The sequence below is a fragment of the Photinus pyralis genome, unplaced genomic scaffold (genome assembly GCF_008802855.1).
Source record: "Photinus pyralis isolate 1611_PpyrPB1 unplaced genomic scaffold, Ppyr1.3 Ppyr1.4_LG7, whole genome shotgun sequence".
Classification (NCBI taxonomy): domain Eukaryota; kingdom Metazoa; phylum Arthropoda; class Insecta; order Coleoptera; family Lampyridae; genus Photinus; species Photinus pyralis.
Window position 1 is genome coordinate 29,650,026 of NW_022170738.1, and position 22,915 is coordinate 29,672,940.

Below are 22,915 nucleotides of genomic sequence, written 5' to 3' on the forward strand. Positions count from 1 at the left end.
AACCTCAGATTAACTGAGTTTGTAACCCAAATATTAACCAATTTGTATTATTAACGAACTGATATAATCAACTAATCAAATAATAATATTATTAAATAGCAGTCAGTTATTTTGAATGAAAAATTGAAGTTGCCAAATAAGCTATGAAGACAGGAAGAGCACCTGTGAACCAAATCAATGTGTTTTGGTGTTTCCCTAATGAAATTGAGAAATAAATGAGATATATCTCAAATTAGATATTAACTGTTAGATTTAACTTTTCATTTTTGAAAACTGCCTCAAAATCCTTTTTGCGCAAGTTGATGGATTCTTGTTACTACTTGTTAATTACCTACCTTCTAGTTTTAGCGTTTTGGATTGTAAAACTTCATTTAATTTCGCAACTTCCTAGTTGTGTTGATATTTGCGGTAGTTCTAACCTAACTGTACAGATTTCAGGTCATTCTTTGGTGATCTTGTTGTTAATATCACAATAAAAGAATTATAAATATCACGTAATTACGTTTACTACAGTAAGGAATCGATTTGATTTAACATCCAAATTGCAAACTTAGTAATGCAATACTTTTCGTAATGCCCGTTACAGCATTTAAATTTGAACGCGCCGCTAATTTAAACGTTTGATTTAAAATGACACTGGCATGCTCCTGCATTGTACACACTAATTCCGGAAGTCTATCTAAAATAGTCGCGATCACTTCTGGGTTTTTATTACTTAAACACATCAACACAGTCGGAAGCGCGTTTTCACTTTCTTTCGGATTGTACCTCAGTAATCGTATCACGAGCAAAAGCGCCAGCGATCTAACACTGCTGCTGCTATTGTCCAAACAGTTGTACAAATGCTGAGACACATGCTGCAATAGCTGTGGTTTTTTACTGGTGAGATGGTCAAGTTCTTGCAGACCTGGCAGGACGTCTTGAGACTGTAGCGAGGTGAGCAGTACTGGCCATTGTTGAGGCAGCGGTTCTGGAACTGGTGGTGTGGCTGTACCAACGAGTAGTTCTGTAGGAGCACTTTGATCTTGCACGGGGAGGGATACGCTGGACAGAAGAGGTCTCACACTCGGTTGTGACAGTTGCAGTTCGCTATAAAACAATCATTATTGCAACGAAAACATTATTTACCGACATACTTTAACAACTGCCCATGGCGCTGTAGGTACTTCAAAGCCGATTTAACGTCTTTAGTCATCCAATTCTGTAGAAGCGTAATAACGCGATTTAAAATGAAGGTAATATCCTTAAGGTGCCCATGATACTGTAGCAGAAGAAAGAAGGAATCCAAAATGGAACATAACGATTCCTTTTGCTCAAATACTATAGGTTGCAGCAACTCCAAGATTCCTAATATTTGTCCGAATAGCAGTAAATGACCTCGACTTTTTAAAACCGGGAATTCATATTGCGCCCGCCCTCGCAGGCTACCGGCGAGCATTGGCAATTGCCTCAAGACAAGCTCCGGATGGGCCGCAGCCAACTTGCGAGCGCATAAATCCAACTCTTGACTTTTTCTAGGCCAATCTTTGCTTCGCGATGTTGCAGTTAGTGCGCTAAGTAAAGTGTGCGAGATAACATCAACGCTACTGGTTGAATTTTTGGAGAAGAGCGTCTGGGCGAACTGCTGTTTGTTGAAAGTGAGTAAGTACTTTCCTATCGAGGGCATAGACATGTAGACCAAAAGGAGAAGCTCTCTGCACTTTACATCCGATTGAGACCTTTCAAGTAGCATTTTGACTAAAGGCTCAGTGGAAACGGAAGTGATTGAATTTAGGAGTAATGGCAAACGCGATTCCATGCGCTTTTCCCAATTGTCGTTATGAAGATGGGCTTCTTCTATGATGTAGTTTACAAACACTTTCACCTAAAAATTAAAACAACAGTTATTTATTATGTAAGACGATAAAGGAAGGAGATGATTAGTTTCCGTTTATCGTCGTGCATAATACAAAAATTGAATTTAATTTAGGCGTCAAAAATAGCAAGCTTAGGTTCTGCCGGGGCCGTTTCCATAGAAACAGCATTGTATTATGTTCTGAACTTCATTTTACATCGTGCTCCGCGTCTCATTTGAAATACCAAGCATAATCATCTGTTTCACTTTATCTACCTTTGCGGTTAAAGTGATCACTTTATGTACCCTCACGGTTAAAGAGCGCCTTACTCATTCAAACCTATTAAAATGCCAATTTAACATCTACTTATTTTATTTTTGTGCAACTGGGACAGTTATTTGTCACTTATTTAGGTGGGTGCCTACTAAGTATTTTCTTCACTACTTGCACCCCCTCTACAGCTAAACCCATTGGCGCGAATTTGACTGCAACGACATCCGACATGCCATTGAATATTTCCCGGTAAGTGTGAAGTAGGGGGCGAGCTTTTGCTCACTCTTTTCCTTGATGCTATTGCTGACTTCCTTAGTTGTAGAGTTAGAAACACGGTTAAATTATCAAAATCCAAATCTGTGAAGTAAAAAAAACAAGTCGACATCGCATTTTTCAGATAACAAAAATGTAACTTTTTTTATATGGAACACCCTGTATATTATTACATCATATGACGGCTAATTAAATTTTTCACAAAAGTTTTTAATGCACCATACCCAAAATACTTCAAAGAACTAAAATTTTTCAATTGTTAACGAGCTCCTAGCGAGTTTACAATTTTGGCGGTGTCTGTCCGTCTATCCGTCCGTTAGCACGATAACTCATAAACGAAACCGATTGATGAAATTTTGCAGGTGGATTCTTTATCAAATTTGTAGATCGGAGTTCGTGAATTGGCAATGTAGACAAAAAAAATAAAGTAGTAAAGTAGTACAATTTTTGTTATCGGCTTGTGCGATGGGTAGGAGGTTTTAATTTGTTTATGCTGGCGGAATAAACTTGAATTTTTTGCAATAGTATTTGGTCATCATCTTATTTTGCATAAATGTACTGTTGCGTACCTCAACTAGAATTATAGCCCTTTAGTTTTTTCTTCAAACAAAATATCTTGGGATGCCTTGTTTAGAGCTATTTCGCCTGTTCGCACTTGTTATGTGCGGCGAATGAGCCGCTAAAGCTAGAATTGCGCTGCAATTGCGCGCATTCGTTGATCAGAATTCTTCGAACAACAGTCAACCAAGAAAGAATCGAAGTAACAAGAATTAACATGTCGCCTTACAACCGTCAATAATAAAGAACGTGTTTGTTAAAAGGTAACACATCACTTTCATTGAGCAATTAAATTTGCTCATTGTAGCTGTCGCCACAACAAAAGCAACGCCAACCGCCATCGCCTTTTGCCTTCGTTTGTATTAATATTGACCTACTTCGAAACAACAACGATACTGTGTCCTCGTACCGATTGCCAGATCAAGATTTAGAATTGATTTGATTTGCATTTATTGATAATATACACATTAAATCATTCTTTCATCCCTCTCATACAAAGGCATAGGAAGCAATTACATTTCATATACAGTCCATTGCATTATAAATATCGAAGCTGCTTCATTTGTACGCTACACATATCTACCAAATGTAATTATTCTTCATAACTCCCGAATATTTATGTTATTTGAATAGTGCTATGGGATGGATACCGAAACCCCCAGACATAACTACACAACTATGATAATGAGACAGGTCATGTTTTCGATAAAATCACCTGATCTCTAATCTAATATTTAATTCTAACCATAATACCGTCCGTGAGGTGCTGGGGTGAATGTAGAGCTCTGTTGCATAACAGCCGTAACAAATACCTTCATTTGTGTGAAGAAGGTGGCTACAATATTTTCAATATCAATGTAAAATTATTATTATGCGTGAAGTATGATTCCCCGATGTTGTTGTACAAGTTGACAGCGATTATAATGTAAAATGCAAATCGGAAAAGAAATAAGAAAGTAAGTGAGTACCTAGCCTGGAAGGTTTTTCAGTGGCTCTTTTTCCGTCCTTGTAATCGAAACCCTAGAGCTACTCTCGCGGTAGTGAGAGGGCAACTTTTGTTTGTATTTTGAATTTTGGGTGTCACTGCCAATATTCACAAAGGTTACTCGCTTTTACCATTTTTATAAAAATTTGCAGCAATACACACATACATAAATAGTGTGAGAGGTAGAAATTTCATTTATATAATTACGCAATAATGTTGAAATAAATTCATTGATAACAAAGATTACGATTGTCGTTGTCGAATACCGACGATTAATGCTTCCGATGGAGTGCTTGATGAAAAAAGCTCCCTATCTTTACGGAACTCTTCCATTTACCTAACGTATTATTATGGATTGTACCTACTTACTTGATCTACACTGAGATGTAAAACATCCTCGGAATGGAAATGTTTGGGAATTGCTTTATCGCGCCCCTGCCATAATTTTGGACTTTCTGTTAACGCTGTTAAAAAATCAAGTGTAGAAACGGGACTATATCTTCCATTTGGGCTTCCCAATAAGTGGTTCACAAGCCCGTAAAGTGTTTTCCAACTGGCTCTTTGCAAAAGCAATGAAATCAGTAGCGGCCGAAAAGGCAATTCTTGCTTTGAAAATAGCAAATCAATCTGAAACACGAGATTCAACAAACATATTGAAAATGCGTACAGTTTACCTGCACATTAGAATGATCAGAACTTAAGACTTCCAGCTCGACCAAACATAACCAATCTACGATCAAACCGGTCTTCTCCACTTCCAAATCTTGCGCCATCAACAGCTTTCCCAGCATTTCACCATAATTTTCCACATTAGAATCGTTCAAGAACTCCGACATCTTGGGAGTTAGTCGATGAAGTTTCTCCTTATAGGGAACTTTCGTCAATGACCCGCACACTTCGAGGTATTGCCGCAGCACATCTGATAATGGATGACTTACATCAGAAATGCTGGCCAGCAGCACGTTAGCTGTGGCGATGCTTAAATCATTAACATCTTTTGACACAAAAAGTATTTTGCAAAGCGGTATTGAAAATCTGCTAGTTTTTATAAAGTTATACAAGAAATCGGGTAAGGATCCCTTTAAGTAACGAAGCACCAATTTTTTTGCACTTGGGCTTGCCAGGATCGCCTAGAAACAGCCGACGTTCAGCGAGTGGAAAATAAGCGCCAACTTACCTTAATTAAATAATTAAACTCTTTCATTTTCTTGTCAGCCGCATAATTCGGAGTGAATATGTTACTGAGATAACTCCCGATGTAGTTTAAATCACATTCAGTTTTAAAATCCATGCTAGCTTTAAGTATTGGCGGTAACACTTTCTTAGATCCCACAACGCCGCCTTCACCGTCATCGTGTAAATTGGGAGCTTGCAGCTCCAAAGATCTAACGAAGGTTTCACCACCGCGAGCCCCTCTCCGATTTTGCACTTCGACCAACTGAATCATGTAATTTTTATCCAAGACAGAATCAACCACCAATTTAGCATCCAGCACCGTAACCTTGTCTAACGCTTGCAGCAGTTTGCTGATCGACACGACTGGAATTCCAAAAGATTGTATAAAAAGTACTAGCTGCGGCGCTTCCAGTTTTTCGACGGCAGCATCGACCAGCTTAGGCACGTTGGAACGAATCATTCGCAATTTTAACCAATCGGGGACCAGCAACGCCTCTTCGGATGTATCCACCAAATACGCTTTCGGGTGTTCTTCGTTTAATGGGAACCAAGTATTCATCAGTACCTTGAAGTAATCAAAGTTGGGAAGCGGGCCGTAAGTCAGCAGAATGATGGAAGCGTGCACGATTAGAATTTGTAGAGTGCACTGTTCGCCGTTTGCCCACGTCACGACTACCTGATCTTGGCTTTCGGACCAGTGGAAAGTTTCATCGGTCGGTTGGCGCGCTCTTTGCAGATACAAGCAGAAGACGGTGATTAACGCTTGTAACGTTTGCATATCCTCACCGGGTAGAATGTGACTGGTGATGCAACTTCGCTCGACGATAATCGACGCCAAATCCAAAACCAACTCGAGCAAATCAGGAATGGACTCGTCTAAGTCTTGCGTTGAAAGAAAGTTGACGTAATTCGAGACGTGCGTCGGATTCGTTTCTACAAACAGGGCCTGTCGAAGGAATTGAACCAGGATGGGACGCACAGCGGCTAAATGCGGAAAAATGGGCATAAACTGCGTCAACCATTGAGTATCAATGTTAACATTGCCAATTTCAATGTCTTCATTCGGCGCCAAAACTAGCGTCAAACCCTTGATCGCTTGAATTCGACTCGCCGCATGGATCGATGTCAAACGGCGGAGTAGGTATTCGAGCACCTCGCACGCATTCTGAGGGTCACCTCCGTTAACGACCAATCTTAAATGGGTGAGAAGCTGACCGTGCTTTGTCAGTTTTTCCGTGGGCATTGTAGATAGTAAGTATTCGCAGAGACACTGAACAGGTAAATGTGCGAATGCGCCCTCTGAGTTATGAACAAGCTCCGCCAACCAAGGCATATGCGCTGTGCCACCTTGTCTTGACATTATATCGAGAAGAAAATCGGGATTTCGAGACCGACACAATAAATGGCCCAAACGATGCGTTGTATTCAAAACTCGCAATTGATCGAGTACCGCAGGCGGAGGTTTACGCGCATCTCCTTGAGGTTTTAATTCCATCAATTGAGAGAGGAGCAAGCTGGTCTGCTCCGTTATTTCGACTTTGGTGCTTGCAGCCGCCAGATGAGTTTCAAATTCGAGAATTTTTTGCCTCTCCAGGGCGTTTATTTGCAATTCTTTTGAGGCGTAGTCGTCCATATTTTCTCCACCACTCGTCATTGTTGGAGGAGGAAATGAAAAATGACTAAAAATATACTTATAACATCTATTGATTGTATTGAGAAACAATTGCATTATAGGCATTTTAAGCAACAAAAAAGAAACTTTCAATTTTGCGTCTTCGAAATTTGGTCAACATTTTAATGGTGTGGATTTTGGATTTAGAAAGGAAAAGATCTATGTGTTTCATTCTTCCGATACCCCGAGGGACACCGGAGGCGGGCTGTTCAGGGTTTCCCGGCCCTCTTCAACCAGAGAACGGGATAGTAAGAATGGGTAAAGTTAAGGATGGGAATGGAGTTAGGGTGGTAAAATGGAAGAGTACTGCTCCAGCATTCGCCTCGTAGATTTCAACATAATACCAGCAATTTATGTTATTGATGTGATTATAAGTTTTTTTGAATAATTTTGTTGCATTAGTGTTGAAAAGTGTTCTGTACAAACTTTGTATAAGTATCAAGGAGTGAATGTTATATAATAGTATATTAAGTATGGAGAACGGTAAGGGATTTTTACCGTTCGAAGACAATTGTTTGGAGGAGGAGCGAAGCGACGACTCCAATTATTGTCTGAGAACGGTAACCCTTAACGTTCGACGTGCTTATAACATTTTTTGCGCGATCGAAATTAAAATTATGCAACCAATATAAATATGCACTAAGAAATTAACGAGCAGAATAAATTGAAATGATCGAAGTGGTATGGTGTGCATCACTAGGTAACCAGTTTATTTGTCAAAACTGAAATTAATAATTTCTTGTGCATGTGTCTGATGTAGTTTGCTAGCTTTGCACTTCCGTTATGACTTTATGAGCGAGGTATTCGCCGGTGGCCGAATGGTATGTTGAAGATTTTACAGAACAAAATTGTAATTGGAATGTATTAAGAAAAACGAAAGCACATCTTCAAACACATTGATCTCTATTGCTTCAGGTTTAAATGAAGAACGTGTTCTTTCTATAGGAAACATCAGCACAAATTGTAAGTTTAATGTAACAATAATTAAAGATTAAATGTAATGTAAGACTGTTAACATTGAACTGATTGTTTTTAAAAAGGCGTCGGTAAGTATTTTTGCTGTTCTGTTTTTAGATCGGTAAGTAATTTTGGCGTCGTCGTAATCATAGCAACTGGTAAATTCACTTACTGTCATGGAAACACACATGGTAAATAGTCAGAAATGACCGATCGCGCAAAAAAAAAATGAAGTAGTTGTATTCTATAAACAAATTAAAAAGCTTGTCAATATTATTCAATATCTTTGATTTTGAGTATGGATGTATCAAGATAAGATCCAGGGTACAATTTTCACATGGTAGCAGAGCGTGGTTGGAGAACTTGAATAACTAAAAAAGGATTAGCTTGGAAGTTGGTGCCTTGCAGTTGAAAAATAACGACAGATGTCACAAACTGGAACAATGGCGGAACAACAAAATGAGCTGAACTCCATAGAAAAACTTAAGGATTCAGAGGGTTACTCTCTGTGGAAGTTTCAAATAGATATTCTGTTGAAAGCGGCGGGTATTTACGGACACGTTGACGGTACAGAATTATGCCCTGAACCGGTAGAAGGAGAAGGTAAAACTGCAGTTGAAAATATAATTTCTAAATGGAAAAGACAGGATGCCAAGGTTCAAAAAATCTTAATTACTACAGTAGATAAAAGCGTGCTCATACATTTAATGACCAAAAGTACGGGAAAAGAAATGTATGACGCACTAAAAAGTATTTTTGAGCGTGATACCGATACCTTGAAATGTACGTTGTTAAGTAAATTCTATCAATTCAAATTTGATGATAGACAATGTGTTGCGGAAAATGTTGCATCACTACAAAACATTGCATTCAGGTTAAAGTCTTTAAACGAAAATGTATCGATACTATGCTAATGTCAAAAATATTATTAATGTTACCTGACACATTTTCTCATTTTGCAAGTGCATGGGAATCTACTGCTGTAGGAGAAAGGACGCTATCAAACCTGGTGGCACGTCTTTCAACGGAGGAACTAAAAACGAAATCTGATGACATTCCAGTGGAAGCTATTGCATTTAAAATTGCGGAAAGGACTAAGTACCGATGTAGAAAATGCAATCAGCGAGGACATTTTGCACGTGATTGTAAAAGAAACTTAGATCGTTCGAATTCTAACAACGACCTAAGACAACCGGAAAGACTGCATTGTACCATCTGCAAACGTAACAATCACGACACAAGCAAATGTTTCTTTAGAAATAGGGACAATCATTAACAGGTAATGACCCTGATGGGAATTTCATCGTGGACAGTGGAGCCAGTTGTCATATGACGAATGATATAAGATTGTTGGAAAATGTAAAACATGCAGAACTCGAATTTACAGTTGCAAACAACTGTAAAATGGCGGGAACCATAAAAGGTAACAAGTGTGATCTTACAAATGTGGCGTACGTTCCTGATGTAAGCACAAATCTCATATCCGTCACCAAAATTACACAGAATGGCGGAGACGTAGTATTTGAGCAAGATAGTGTTATTATAAGAAAGGATGGTGAAGTTTTGATTAAGGGAAGGAAAACAAATCAAGGATGGTATGCCGTAAACATAGAAAGTGAAAAACCCAAAGTCCTACTGACACAAGAAATATGGCACAGGAAGCTGGGACATCTTGGTGGTACAAATTTGAAAAATCTTTGTAGCATGGCTGACGGCATACAATTTAGAGAAAATAAAGATTTCTCTTGTGAAGTTTGCATAAAAGCGAAACATGCAAGAACACCTTTCTTAGGTAGTCTTCCAGAAGCTTCGGAGGAACTAGAAATTATACACACGGATGTGTGTCAAATAGAACAATTTTCACATGATTTGGTTTGACTAATGCTAAGGATTCGGAAATACCAATCATGACAAAAGATGAGACTGATCGAAATTTAAAAGGTATTTTCCCATATCGTGAAGCAGTAGGAAGTCTGCTCTACCTCAGTTCAAAAACACGTCCGGACATCAGTTTTGCTGTTGGAAAGGAATCTCGATACCTGGAAAATCCATCAGACTCGGATGTAAAAAATGTAAAACGTACAATAAAATATTTGAAAGGAACCAAACATTTAGGTTTGTTCTTCAAAAAGAATGGAAATTTGAATGAGATGGTAGTGTACACGGATAGCGATTATGCTAATGATCTAGAAAGTAGACGTAGTACTACTGGATATGTATGTTTCCTTAATGGAACACCAATAAGCTGGTGTTCAAGACGGCAACCCATCGTAGCACTCTCATCTATGGAAGCTGAATTCATAAGTGCAGCTGAAGCTCTGAAGGAAGTTTTATTTTTGAAAGCCTTGATTGAAGAGTTGATAGGCGAAAATTTAAAAATTAAATTTCAAATTGATAACACAAGCACAATCGCACTAATAAAAAATGGGAAGTTTAATCAGCGCAGCAAACACATTGATGTGCGGTATTATTTCATTTGTGAAAAATTAAGTGAAGGTGTATTTGATATAATACATTGTCCCACCGAATATCAAATAGCCGACATACTTACTAAGCCATTATTGCCAATTAAATTTAAACGGTTTAGGGATGTGTTAATGAACTGAAAGTGATGTCTGTACAAACTTTGTATAAGTATCAAGGAGTGAATGTTATATAAAATAATTGAAGTAGTTGTATTCTATAAACAAATTAAAAAGCTTGTCAATATTATTCAATATCTTTGATTTTGAGTATGGATGTATCAAGATAAGATCCAGGGTACAATTTTCACAATTAGGGTACTAACATGTTACACCATCGAAAAGAGAAAAAAAATCTCTATCAAATCCTAAGGAAAAGATGCACGGCCATTTAAAAAAATCAATTGTTTTTCGTTTTCTAAAACAAAAACAACTGAATGCTGTCTTATTATGGGAAATAAAATGTTAAACAACATATAACGGGTGATCGAAAAGTAGTGCGGACAATTTGAATTTCCTGTAAATCTAAACATTTATAACGTTGGTAACATACCAAATGTCATTTTTGTAAAAGCAGGGGTGGATCAATTTAATCACTAATGCATAAATAAACTACCCTTTAAACATGTTTGCCAATTCCTTAAGTAAAAAACATTAAAAACTTAAAGCGCCCAATTTAAACTGTCTGCAGGTCTTTTCGATCACCCGATATATGTTACGCACAAATATCGAAAACGCTCAATGAGCGAAAATAACGCACACAACGCGTTGTGGTCGAAGCTAAATGACCAAACACCGAAATTAAATATTTTTCCCTGTTATGGTTCTTAACTTATGACCACAACGCGCTGTGGTCATTTTAGAAGCGACCACAACGCGTTTGCTCGTTTGAAGAATGACCATAATACATTGAATTATTTATTAAACAATTTAAACAAGTATAAATTGTGCAGATAAAGCGCATTTTTAACCGAAATAGCTTTTGTTTTGACATCATCAATGGATATATTTCTTGCAGACGTTTTAATCGCCCTTTGTGAGTACCCTCTTTCGACAATCCGTTCTTGAGGTATTAAAGAATATACCCGATCACGATAAGAGGTCGAGGAGGAGGGCTATGGTTGGTAGAAATTAATTCCTTTCGTTGAGTGAAGGATAAAACTAGTTCCACTCCTCTCCCCCCCCACCCCGTACTTTGATAATAGGACAGAAAGAAGGGCAGTAGTTGGTAACTTTCATTAGACTACCATGAAGGGTAGAACATGTATTCCCCCCCCCCCCCTTTTTTTCTACAGTTTAACTTGGCATCATTAAAGGCATGCGTATGCAGAATCTGAGACCGATTGGTTGTCGTATGTAAAAGTTATGCACGTTTTACTTTCAAAAACAGCATCTCTGGAAATAATTCGTGGGGGGCCCCCCTTTTAGACAGCGAAATTTAATGGCCGTCTGGCACACCTTCAAGGTTTAGGCTACCTACTGCAAAAAATTGCAGGACTCTAGGACCATTCCCCTAGAAGTAGTTCAAAACGGCAGAAGTGGGTACGGACGGACAACAAGCAAACAATAGCACATTTTTTTTATTTCTTAAAAAATGCGCTAAATATATAATGCATTTTGAAAATAACGTCATGTAGATGTTATTTAGGTCTAAAGACCAAAAATTATGCCGGGACATCCTGTCTATGGCAAAGTTTCAATTTATTAAGTGTAAATCGGGGGATTACCTATGAATAAGCACAGAGGTGATTTTATTTGAATTGGAATTTGTTCATTTTAGAATTGTTTGTAATTATGTACAACACCGCGCGTACCCTCGTGCGACTGATGTGCCAAGTCGAATGGTTTACCGCTACGTGTGTGTTATAACAGGAGGCTGCCGAGTAGGCGGCCGACTTGACCAAAACCGACTAGTGTGCTTAGCCATTGTGATGGGCGGTTTTATTTGAAAGTCCTGGAGGAAGAGATTTTTTTATAGTGGAAATGATATTTCGTTAAATACTGGAATCAACGAAAAACCGTGGCTAGTTCCCGACGGTTGGAAAGCGTATACGTTTCTTTACGCTATTTTTACTCGGGCATAGTGTGTCATTATTATAATAAAGTGTGGAGAAGCAAGTTAACAAAAGTTTTGTGAGAATCCACCTGCAACTCGTTATTTTATTCATCAAGTTAATGTTGTTTGTCATCAAGCAGTTTTGTGTGTTAAATAAAAGTGAAATTCAGAATCTGTCAGTGTTTGTGTGTGTGAAGCTATATGCACCTTGTAATCGGAAATCGTTGTACGAGAAGATTCATAAAAGAAAAAAATCGACCGTATGAGTAATTTGTCCAAACAAGCTTTGTAAGCGATTCTTTCTTTCGGGAACGTTGTTTTAATTTTTCATTTCATATGTTTCGGAATAAATTTTTGTCATTCTCAATCAATTAATTGTGTGTTTATTCGAATCCATTGTGTGATTCGGATAGAGTTTTCATGTCAGATTTTCCTTCGCGTGTCCAAGAATTGTGACAGGTGTTAATTAACATTTGTGTTGTTAATCCTTTGGAATTTTCGGAAGGTGATTGAGGACACGGAGTCTCCCAAACCATTTATTTAGGTTAATATTAGAATTTTTCTTTGTAACAGATGCCGGAAGCTGTGCTGCGATAAAAACGACTCGGCACATCAGTCGCATGGGGGTACGCGCGGTGTTGTAGACAATTACAAACAATTCTAAAACGAACAACAAATACGGAAATTCAAATTCAAATAAAATCATCTCTGTGCTTATTCATAGGTAATCACCCGATTTACACTTAATAAATTGAAATTTTGTCATATACAGGATGTCATAATTTTTAGCGCATTTTTTAAGAGTTAAAAAAAAATGTGCTATTGGTTGCGTTTTGTCCGTTCGTCCGTCCGGACCCACTTCTGCCGTTTTGAACTACTTCTAGGGGAATGGTCCTCGAGTCCTGGAATTTTTTGCAGTAGGTAGCCTATACCTTGAAGGTGTGCCAGACGGCCATCAAATTTCGCTGTCTATAAGGGCCCCTCCCCCACGAATTATTTCTTGAAATGCTGTTTTTGAAAGTAAAACGTGCATAACTTTTACATACGACAACCAATTTTGCATACGCATGCCTTTAGTGTTAACACATGCTCTAGCCTTCATGGTATTGTAATGAAAGGTCTCATCGAAATAAATTGGTTTGTACAAACTATAACTTTCCCGTGCGACTCTTTTTCGAGATCAGTGAGCGACGGGTCTCAGGGGGGAGGGGGGGGGAGGTTTAAAAATTAATACCTCTCATTGTACCTATTCTAATTAAAGGTCTCAACTAAAGAAACCGTTTTCTACCAACTACTGCCCTTCTTTCTCTCCCCTGATCAAAGTACGGTGTGGAACTAGTTTTATCCTTCATGGTACTCTAAAGACTACGGTTTTGAAAAATGGAAAATTATAACTAATAGTATGAACAGATGCAGTATTTTTTTCTCTAAAAAAACGTATTTAGACTTTTGCTCTAAAATAATTTGGGGAGTTAGTAATTGACTATAAAGAAATTACCATTGAAATCCCTTTGCTGCGTTGCGCGAGGCACCACCCTGTATACTATATTCCATACATAATGGGCACCCTGTATGTGGCATACAATTAACCTTTTTAAGTTGATAGGGTTTTATTTGACCGTTGTTGTCATTAGTTCTCTTACTTACTTATATAATAATTTCATTACTATTTGGGTCGGAGACGAATCCAACAAATCAAAGATCATGAAAATCGCTCCCGCCGTTCTTGAGTTATAAGGAGTGTAACATAAACGACTTGACTTTACATACAGATTACAGGTATTGAAAAAAATGATTGCGAGTACGACTAATAATAAGTTGGAAAGAAACGCAATAAATATTATGTGAGTGTAAGACATAACTTTACCAATGTTGACATTGACAGTAGCAGTTAAATGTGCCTTATTTAAAAGACACATGAATGGCATCAGCGCTTTTAGTTTGTTGTGTATTCTATCTCACTTGACATTCATATAATGCTTATTGGGTTTCTTTCTAGCTTATTATACGTCAGATCCGTAATAATTTTTTTGCATACCTGCAGGGCCAGATTTAGCATAGGGCCATGTGAGCCCGGGCCTATAGCGGCAATTTTTTAGGGGCGGCAAATGGAATGGAAAATAATTCTACACTACTATTGTGGAAAAAGAACATACTCTCTTAAGAAATTGAAGTTGGAATGTTACGCACATTCTTGCCAAGTTAAAAGTAATCATCAAGTATGGCGTAACATAATCTCACATTTCGACGAAATTATGTTAACTTTGTATTAAGATTGTGGAAAGTTTACGGCTTCTCCCGCAATTTTTTTTCTTGAAATCGCTTAAAAGACTTTTTATGTCTTAATATATTTATTTATGTCATAATCGTACCTGGGGAGGCTTAATAACGTCACGTAACCGTTAGATTCTTCCAGTTTTCTGAAATACTATTCAATGGTTACATTTACATGTTTGTATATTGGATTTCATTCTTTAAACTGTAAAATAAACTTGAAATACGGTATTTGAAATTGGCGGTAAATATCTTTCACAAGTTAAAGAATACCTTTCAACGCAATTGTTCCTCGGTACAGTCACATAATAAATTGATAATAATACTTACTTAGTTATACACATTTCCATTAGGGTCCGTAAGGTGGGGTACTTATTCCAAGCCAAGCTACCGAAAGTCGTCGGATTGTGCGCGGCAAGAATAAGTAAAATAAGCCAGGCCTTCCAGTAGAGGGACGCTATCGCTAGATTCGGCGGATGATAGCCGGTAGGTAAAATAATATTCTCCGGATAATTGTAACTGCACAGATTGAAGAAAAAATCCACAATTTCGATCTTATCCATTACGAGAGGTGGCATACAGTCGGGCGCCAGATTCGCCGCCCGTTTAACGAACTGATCCAAAATTTCGATTACGTCGTTCTGTCCCATCGGATGCTCCTTTGACAATCCGATCAGTAGAATTCGCAAGAGCGTCGCTTGTAGAATGGGCACCTCGCTCGCGAGTCGTAAGAATAGGTTACGTTCGTTTTCTCCGGGCCACGAATCGACCTTGTGATATTCGTCCGGTTGCGCCAAGAATATGACCTTGTGCAAAACGTGTAAGAAATCGGCAGGCGAAGGTCGGAATACTCGCACGGCGGAATCGTGCAGCCACGTGACCGCCTCTCTCTGTATGTTGCTGACTTGCAACTGGAAGGCTTGCAGAACGTTTACGTCTCTCTTGCTTTGGGTGGCCGCGTCACGTACTTGCGGACTTACGCACAGTAACATACACATGCAGACGAGATCGGCCAATGCGAAGAACATGCGATCTCTAAACTCGAACTCTCTAACCAGATTAGTTATTTCGGGCCGTTCTCGTAATAGCGCGTGCGCCACACTGAGTAGATTGAAATCATGTCGCAGTACCCTGTTGATTTCCTTTAGTAACGCCCGTAACGAACGAAGATAATCGTCTTTGTTCAGTAGAAGCTCCTAGAATAAAAGACCAACATCCATGAAGACACAATTTGCAATAATCACATACAAAAGTATGTTTAGATTTGGGATATTAAGATTTAGGAATCGATTATTGCAAGATTGTTCAATCATACATGGAAGTTGTGAAGTTTCTATTTGACACACAAAAAATAATTTACTTACCAAGCAAATATCTGCAAAAGCATCTGAACTTGCTTCAGGAGTAACTTGAAACATAGCCCCCACCACTACCAAGTTGTTTGTATTTCTTGCATTCGACAGCTCATTATAAATAGTGTACTTCAACAGCGGGTATAGATTTTCGGGAAAGCAGAGAACCATTTCTTTTAAACAATTATTGAAGATATTCACCAAGGGCTTACTTTTGAGTCTTAGTTTGCTTAGCTGAGCAACGACTTCGATATCTCTTTGCGTTCTTGCCGAGCAATTATAGCACACGTAAGCAAGCAATTCTTGCGCCGGCTTCATAAGTTTATGGTTGTGCAGCCAACTCTCCAGGCGCGATACGGCCAGCATGCGAATTTCAACTAGGCCGCACGCAATGCTCAAAAATTTAACAAAGTTCTTCGTTACCGCTTCAGGTTGTTGGCGTCTAGCGATTTGCTCCTGAATTGCTTCCAATGATATTTTTTCTACCATCTCTTGTAACTGAGAATACCTCGAAAACACCTTTACTTTCCAACTGTCAACGAGTGCTTTGTGATCACCGAATACTAAAAATTAAGAGTACCTAATAATCATCATGTAGGTATTACTGGATGCAATAGGATAATAGTATATTGAAAGACAAGTGTTACAATGCGACCTATTGTAATACGACTATCTTGTGGCACGAGTGGCGACGCGAAGTGTAGCCACGAGTGTCCGCAAGATAGGAGTATTACAATAAAGCATTGTAACACGCGTTTTTCATACTATTTTTTCTATTTCGGTGCTTTAATTTAATTAAAAAAATCATTATCAGAAACTATAGGGAACATTAGAACTAACATGTTTTATGTTGGGAACACTTTTTATGCCGTTAAGTTTTAGGTTGGCAGCGTAGTAAGACTGACATTTTGAAGTTCAAACATGGAAGTACCCAACGAAGTACCTACTTGTACTAACTAGTAACTGCCAACTTAAGAGATGAGTTACCAAAAAAAAACGACTATAATCACTGTCTTTGTACAACTGTTTTCGGCCGAAAACAGTTGTACAAAATCATCATTGTGACACCGAAATAGAAAAAAATAATAGTGTGACGCGATAATCGTTATCCAGTTAATAGAATAATTAGTATTTTTGTTAATTGAGGAGGTAGTCCGATCTGCTCTCCAGTATTAATGAGCGCATTAAAAATATGAAGCTTCATTTTAAATATCAGTTGTTACTGCTAATGACGCGACGGTGTAAAATAGACAGAGGTGTATGGACTACTCCTTCAATTGGAAATCAAATTTGTGGCCGCGTAACGTAAGAAAAAAATCTCTATCACACTTTCGCTTGATAAGGAGTTTTCTTACCCAAATCACGATTGCGCGCAGGGCAAACCGAAATAGATACAAAAAGATGTGGACAAGATAAATTCTGTCTACCTTCAATTGTTTAAATTTAAATGAATGGGTTTATTTCCGTGTTGACATCCACAATACTTTTAATGCCTACACGGTTTAAGACTTAACACGTTGACTGCGTTACATAGCCCCGGGGATATGTGGGTTTCTTTCCGTGGTGACGAAGCCAACTTTTGCCAACATTCGTTGTGTGCGAAAGCCATATCTTCCTTGATCTTTAACGTATATAAGTTTTACGTATAGCGTTTTTATGGCCGTTCTTTGCATATTCAAAGCTACTGAATTTTTTGGTACATATCTCCGGGGACATGTAACGCACAGGACTAATACAAATTTAATTATGTGCGGCACATGCCCCCGGAGATATGTACAGTTTTGCAGCTACTTCTACGGTTATTGCATCATATTGCATGACAGAATTGCGCAAGTTGCATCATCTTTGTATTCCGTAAACATTTAGTTAGTTTTAACGAGTCTAGTTTCGGTCTAGTAAGTCTAGTTATTGTAATGATTGTCCAGGCCAACCTGGGTACTATCTTCCATGTTTCGTACTAATCACAAATAATAATATTAGTATTAACATTGAATAAATAAATATCCCTCAAATTTCAGAAAATAGTGTTGGTTGTAATGTTTTTTATTCGAATTCATTGCATAATTTTAGGGTTATACAGTCTTCTTCACTTTCTTGCGGTACCAGTCGCCGGAGATATGTACAGTTCCAGAATTAAATAAATAATAGTGTTAGCTTACAGGTCCCCACGCTGCGGAACTCAAAAAATTACGCACAGGTGAACTAGATTGGGCTTACTTGAACAGTTGTCTACATATCCCCGGCGGTATGTATAGCACTATGGTAAAGTTGCATTACAATACCCCGGCGATATGTAATGCATCAACAGCAAGTTATTGTTTTAAGCTACCGCAGTGAACGTGTTAAGACACATGCCATCACGGATTGTTATGAGCAAAATTATATGGTCTATTTCGCCTCTGAAAGCAGAAATGAGTATCGAAAAAGAACGTTTGAACTCACGAAAATCGTGCATCCAAAGGTACGGCGTTGAATGTACCCTTGGTTTCAGTGATAAGACAGATTGCGCTTTTAGTGTGTTAGTTGGTGCAAATGGGAAGAGGAACATAATTTTTGCTTTTATGGTTGAAATGAGGGGTACTTTCTTTGCGAAAGATGTGGAATTGGAACACCCAATGCCATCAAGTTAAAATTATTTATCTAAACGTTTTTACGTGAACGGGGAATTGTTGATATCTTTCCGAGGTGAGGTTATTTTCATCAAATTCCTTGTTTGGTTAACCACGTTTCTAGTTATGGCATGTGTTTTTTTACTTCTATCGCAAGATAGAAACCCATTTATTAATGGGGTATGCAAATGATTATCTGAAAAACCGGAGCTGCGAATGTGCAGGTAACCCTTTGTCGTTTAGTTTATCTTGCTGTTTATCTTTGCCATTGTGTACAATTGATTACCTGAATACAGAAGTTGCGAAAGTACAATTAATTGTAAAGTGTTTCTTGTCGTTGACGCGAGGTAATTAAGTTAGTTAATTTATTTATCTGTCTGTCTGTCACAGAGATTAGATTAATAGGCCAATCATATTAGGTAAAAATACCCCTCTACCTAGAGATAATTCCCTAAAAGGGGAAACTTTGCATATATGCAGTACTAGGGGCCAGTAACAACATATCAAAAATCAACATTCGTGCATGCTGTGCGCTTAATGAAATATCGTAAAAAAAGTGAAAATCGGCCGCCATTTTCCAAGATGGCGGCCGATTTTCACTTTTCTGACCATATTTCACGAACCGTTAGAAATTAAAAAAAAGTGGTGTAACAAAAGTTGAAGAACATAAAAAAATACATCTTTTCATTCATTATAACTTTTGTCGTATGTCTAACGGTTAGTGAGAGAACCTTAAATTAATAATATAAACATTCTGTTTGAATTTTTGCAGTTGAAAGCTTGACAGAAACTCTTGCAGGTCGTTGCTTTCTGCAGCTCCATTACAAGTCACTTCATGGGCAAACACTTTCGAGGAAACAGTTGTTTCTCAGTCACACCAGTGACATCAAGGTCAATTATAAGTTCAATTAAAATAACAGCACTTCATGACAGCGGTTGATCCAGGGTTACTATACAAGATCGGCCTTGATCTCTGCTTTCAGCTGCGAAACCCAATGCTGAATATAAAGTTGACTTCTCAGAGGGATTTTGGTTTATAAAAGGAAGAGGTATTGTCTTGGTAATATCATTGAATTTATCTAAATTCAATGGTAATATCCTTAAGCGATTGAGCCATTGCAGATTGCATGGATTTATTCCAGATCGCTTGTGGCTATCCCAAAGCAAATTGGAGGGATGTACCTCTATTAAGGTCATTAAAAGCTTCGACTAGCTTGTAACTTAGCAAAGATATTTTATTCACAGTTAAAATGGGAACATTAAAATCCGCATTGTCAAATACATATTGAACAAATTGGAGCTGAATGTACAGGGTGGTTCAAATTCGTGGCTCAACATTGGGATCTCAGTAGCGGCGAGAGGAGTCAAAGTTGCACCTTTTTGTGACTAAATAAACGCTTTTGAAATTTTTAAAAAATCTTTGAACATAACTGAGATATCAAAAAACTGAAAATGTCAAATTTCGTTTTCATTTTCCCTAGCTTAAACCATCGCAAGTGGACGGTTTTCCGTTGCCACTTTCTATGGGCCCTTTTTTTCGGAGAATTTGACTCTGTTAGCGCCAGAACGCTCGTGTGCAACGGGCATATTACGACGTGTGTCTGACAGACTGTCAGTGGACTCCAAAATGGCGGACGAGTCTGCTATCTTAATCAAGTACTGTATTCCTAGCGAGAAAGTCACTTGTTCTGAAATCCACTTCGCTTAAAGTATTCAGTGAAATAAAGCGCGCTAAACACAGTGCAGGATAATTAGACATTGACCCAGATATTTAAATTTAATAACAAGCTAAAGATTGATGAAAATGTTGAGTATAGTGTTGTGATTCCCAAAAAAACTACCTTGTGGAAAATCCGCCATTTTGAATAAATAATCTTTTTCTCCAAAAATTTGCCTTCAGCACGATTCATGCCCACCACGGACCTGGCTAATCGCGCGCAACGTAAATATTTTTCAAATTTCCTCTCCTTCACCCTATACGAATATACAAACGGGTAATTTCACCTCAAAATGATCTCCAGAGTGCACTTTGCGCCCTCCCCTTCTTCCCCGGACGGTCGCGCCGAACCGAAAAAACAATTTGAAATGTACACTCACCCCTAACGGCTATATATTCCAACTCCACATCCAAAAAACTACAATTTCACCATAATCGAATCAACCCCATTGTAAGTACAGGTACAGTGGGTATTTAAGAATTAGACATAGGGATGTATGTGTATTATTTTTCCCTATGTCTAGTTTTTAATAACAAAATCTCTTCTGAACGGCGCCTAATTTTTTCAAAGTTATCAAAATACTTTCTTAAAACAAATAAAGATCTGGCTGTCATATTAGATAATTTGAATATTGTTCCTTTGGCTTCACAGAAAATAAATCACTTATACTCCTTAAATTGCTACTGGTACTATACCGATTGACAATATCAATTTTTTCTTCAGTTGAATACATCGTACACGAGCGAAAATAAAAATACGGATGTTGTCATTAAAAAGTACACATAGGAAAAAACAATACATGACCATATGTAAGTGAGAGTATGGTGACGATTTGAAACAATTGAAAATTGCTTCACAAACTAGTAAGCCAAAAGGTCATTTTTGGTGCTAAGGACTTATGGCTAACAAAATTGTCATCAGATATTGCCATTCTTGTTTTGAATGCATTTGTTTGGCACACAGCCACAGTCTGACATCTGAGACTTCTGTAATAACAGCTTTCACAGCACTTCACAAGTTAAATTTAACCCGAAAATGGTACCATACCACTTACCTTCATCTTCTTCCAGCGAATTCACAGTAAGAGGACTAGAAGTATCTCTTCCCGTTGACAACCAAGTCTCAGAAGTAAAAAGCACTTTTGGCGGTTGTTTTGTGTTAAAAGCAGTAACTATATTTTCGACAAACGGCTTACAATAGGGATTATCAATCCACGTTCTATCTCCTAAAGCGTCTTCCACGTACAACTGAAAAACTGGCCATTACATTAATGCAACAAATTGACAAATTTTACCTTAACAAAAACGTCCGGCCACTGCAATACATCATCAAACGCATGCAACATCAAATTAATCAGAAGTATTTGCGTATACATGTTACCCTTATTAGGACTCTTAAACCCTGCCGCTATTTCTCTACGCATTGAACTTACAACTGCGTTGACAATGTTATCATTAGTGAACAACGATTGTTTACACTGACAAATCAATAGCAAACTGTTATACAAAATTTTACATGGCTTGAAACGTTGACCTCTGAGCGATTTTATCGCCCCTAAAATATAACCAACCTACAAAGACAGAACTATTGTTTGGTAATTTTAAATGGAAGCTCTTACAGCCTTGTCTGTGTTCCCTGCATTAGTCAGCGAGGCGACAGTGTCGAATAAATCTGATGCCTCACATTCTAGCGCTAGACTCTCCCAAGGTTCGATTGCATTGCTTCCGCCACGTTCGCTAGTCGTGTGCGGTGATGGTGACGTTCCCAAGGCGGGCGAGCGTCCGGGAATGTTTGTTTTAATCTTTTTAGAAGACGTAGCTGGTTGTAAATTTGTGGAACTTGCTTCTCTTTTCCTTTCAGGTATCACTGTAATGGAAACCGTTGTATAACATAGGTAATAGGCAAATGTATAAAAAGACCTTTGCTACTACTTGATTGAAGATGTGCCGAAGATGGCTTTGAGAGAGATGTGCTACGTTTTGAATCAACATCTCGAGAACTGGAAGGTTTTGCGCCAAGAGCAATGAACGTATCAGGAGGTTGCTGTGTCACTTTGCCTTTAGGCCCTCTGTTACTTGAACTTCCTTTGTTGCGGTCCATATTCACCAAATAAACAAAAATGAAAACAATATAGTACCCTTCACATTACTTCGTTTAAAAACATTAATAACATAACCTTTCATTTCAACAACATATGCCGAATGTCAAATTTTACCTGGATGGAGTGATAGTAAGCACAGCCAATTTGTGGTAAATATACCAATGTTAGCTATAATATTACATACACGGTGTCTTTTTAAGATGGGCCATCAAACAATGTAAAGGCGTTGAGTTATTTACAATAGGCCATGGGAAAATTTACATTGCGCCAATTGTTCTCAAATCTTGGCCTTGCGCTTAGTTATTTCACGTTTTCAATCTGATCCTTCAAACTGCATCAACGAAACAGCAACATGTATTCCGCCGCTCGAAAAGGTGTTCATGTAGTACAATTTGTGGGCACAGTAGCTGAGTGGTATGCAAGCTATTCAGTGCCTAAAGTCACTAGATATAGAAAGTACCGCAATCATCCGCCATTTTTGGGCAAATTTGCTGCCAACTTAAAAAAATTGACAAATAAAATCTGAATAGCTGTCATTTTTTATAACCTAACTTCATAGTACTGTCATGTTTTATAAAAATATATACAGATATCTCCAAACAGGTGGAACAATC

The 22,915-nt window shown here is 38.1% G+C and overlaps 1 protein-coding gene across 1 annotated transcript; it reads right to left on the reverse strand.

The window, feature by feature from the left end:
• Positions 1-488: 488 nt before the first annotated feature.
• Positions 489-22,396, reverse strand: LOC116175730 (integrator complex subunit 1). The gene is made up of 11 exons (XM_031493997.1): positions 22,120-22,396; positions 21,819-22,066; positions 21,495-21,770; positions 21,255-21,447; positions 15,886-16,436; positions 14,852-15,717; positions 5,102-6,779; positions 4,599-5,054; positions 4,294-4,551; positions 1,137-1,864; positions 489-1,089 (listed from the first exon to the last, which is right to left on the reverse strand). The coding sequence occupies exons 1-11, from the start codon at positions 22,298-22,300 to the stop codon at positions 531-533; spliced, it is 5,994 nt and encodes a 1,997-aa protein (XP_031349857.1). The 5' UTR covers positions 22,301-22,396; the 3' UTR covers positions 489-530.
• Between the last annotated feature and the right edge of the window lie 519 nt (positions 22,397-22,915).

Bases quoted from the DNA above. Each gene is read 5' to 3' on its own strand.
- LOC116175730 (XM_031493997.1), bottom strand. From the start codon at position 22,300: ATGGACCGCAACAAAGGAAGTTCAAGTAACAGAGGGCCTAAAGGCAAA. The intron at 21,771-21,818 runs GTAAGAGCTTCC...CTGTCTTTGTAG, and splicing joins CAGGGAACACAGACAAGGCT to GTTGGTTATATTTTAGGGGC. The intron at 16,437-21,254 runs GTAAGTGGTATG...CTTAATTTTTAG, and splicing joins TTCGCTGGAAGAAGATGAAG to TATTCGGTGATCACAAAGCA.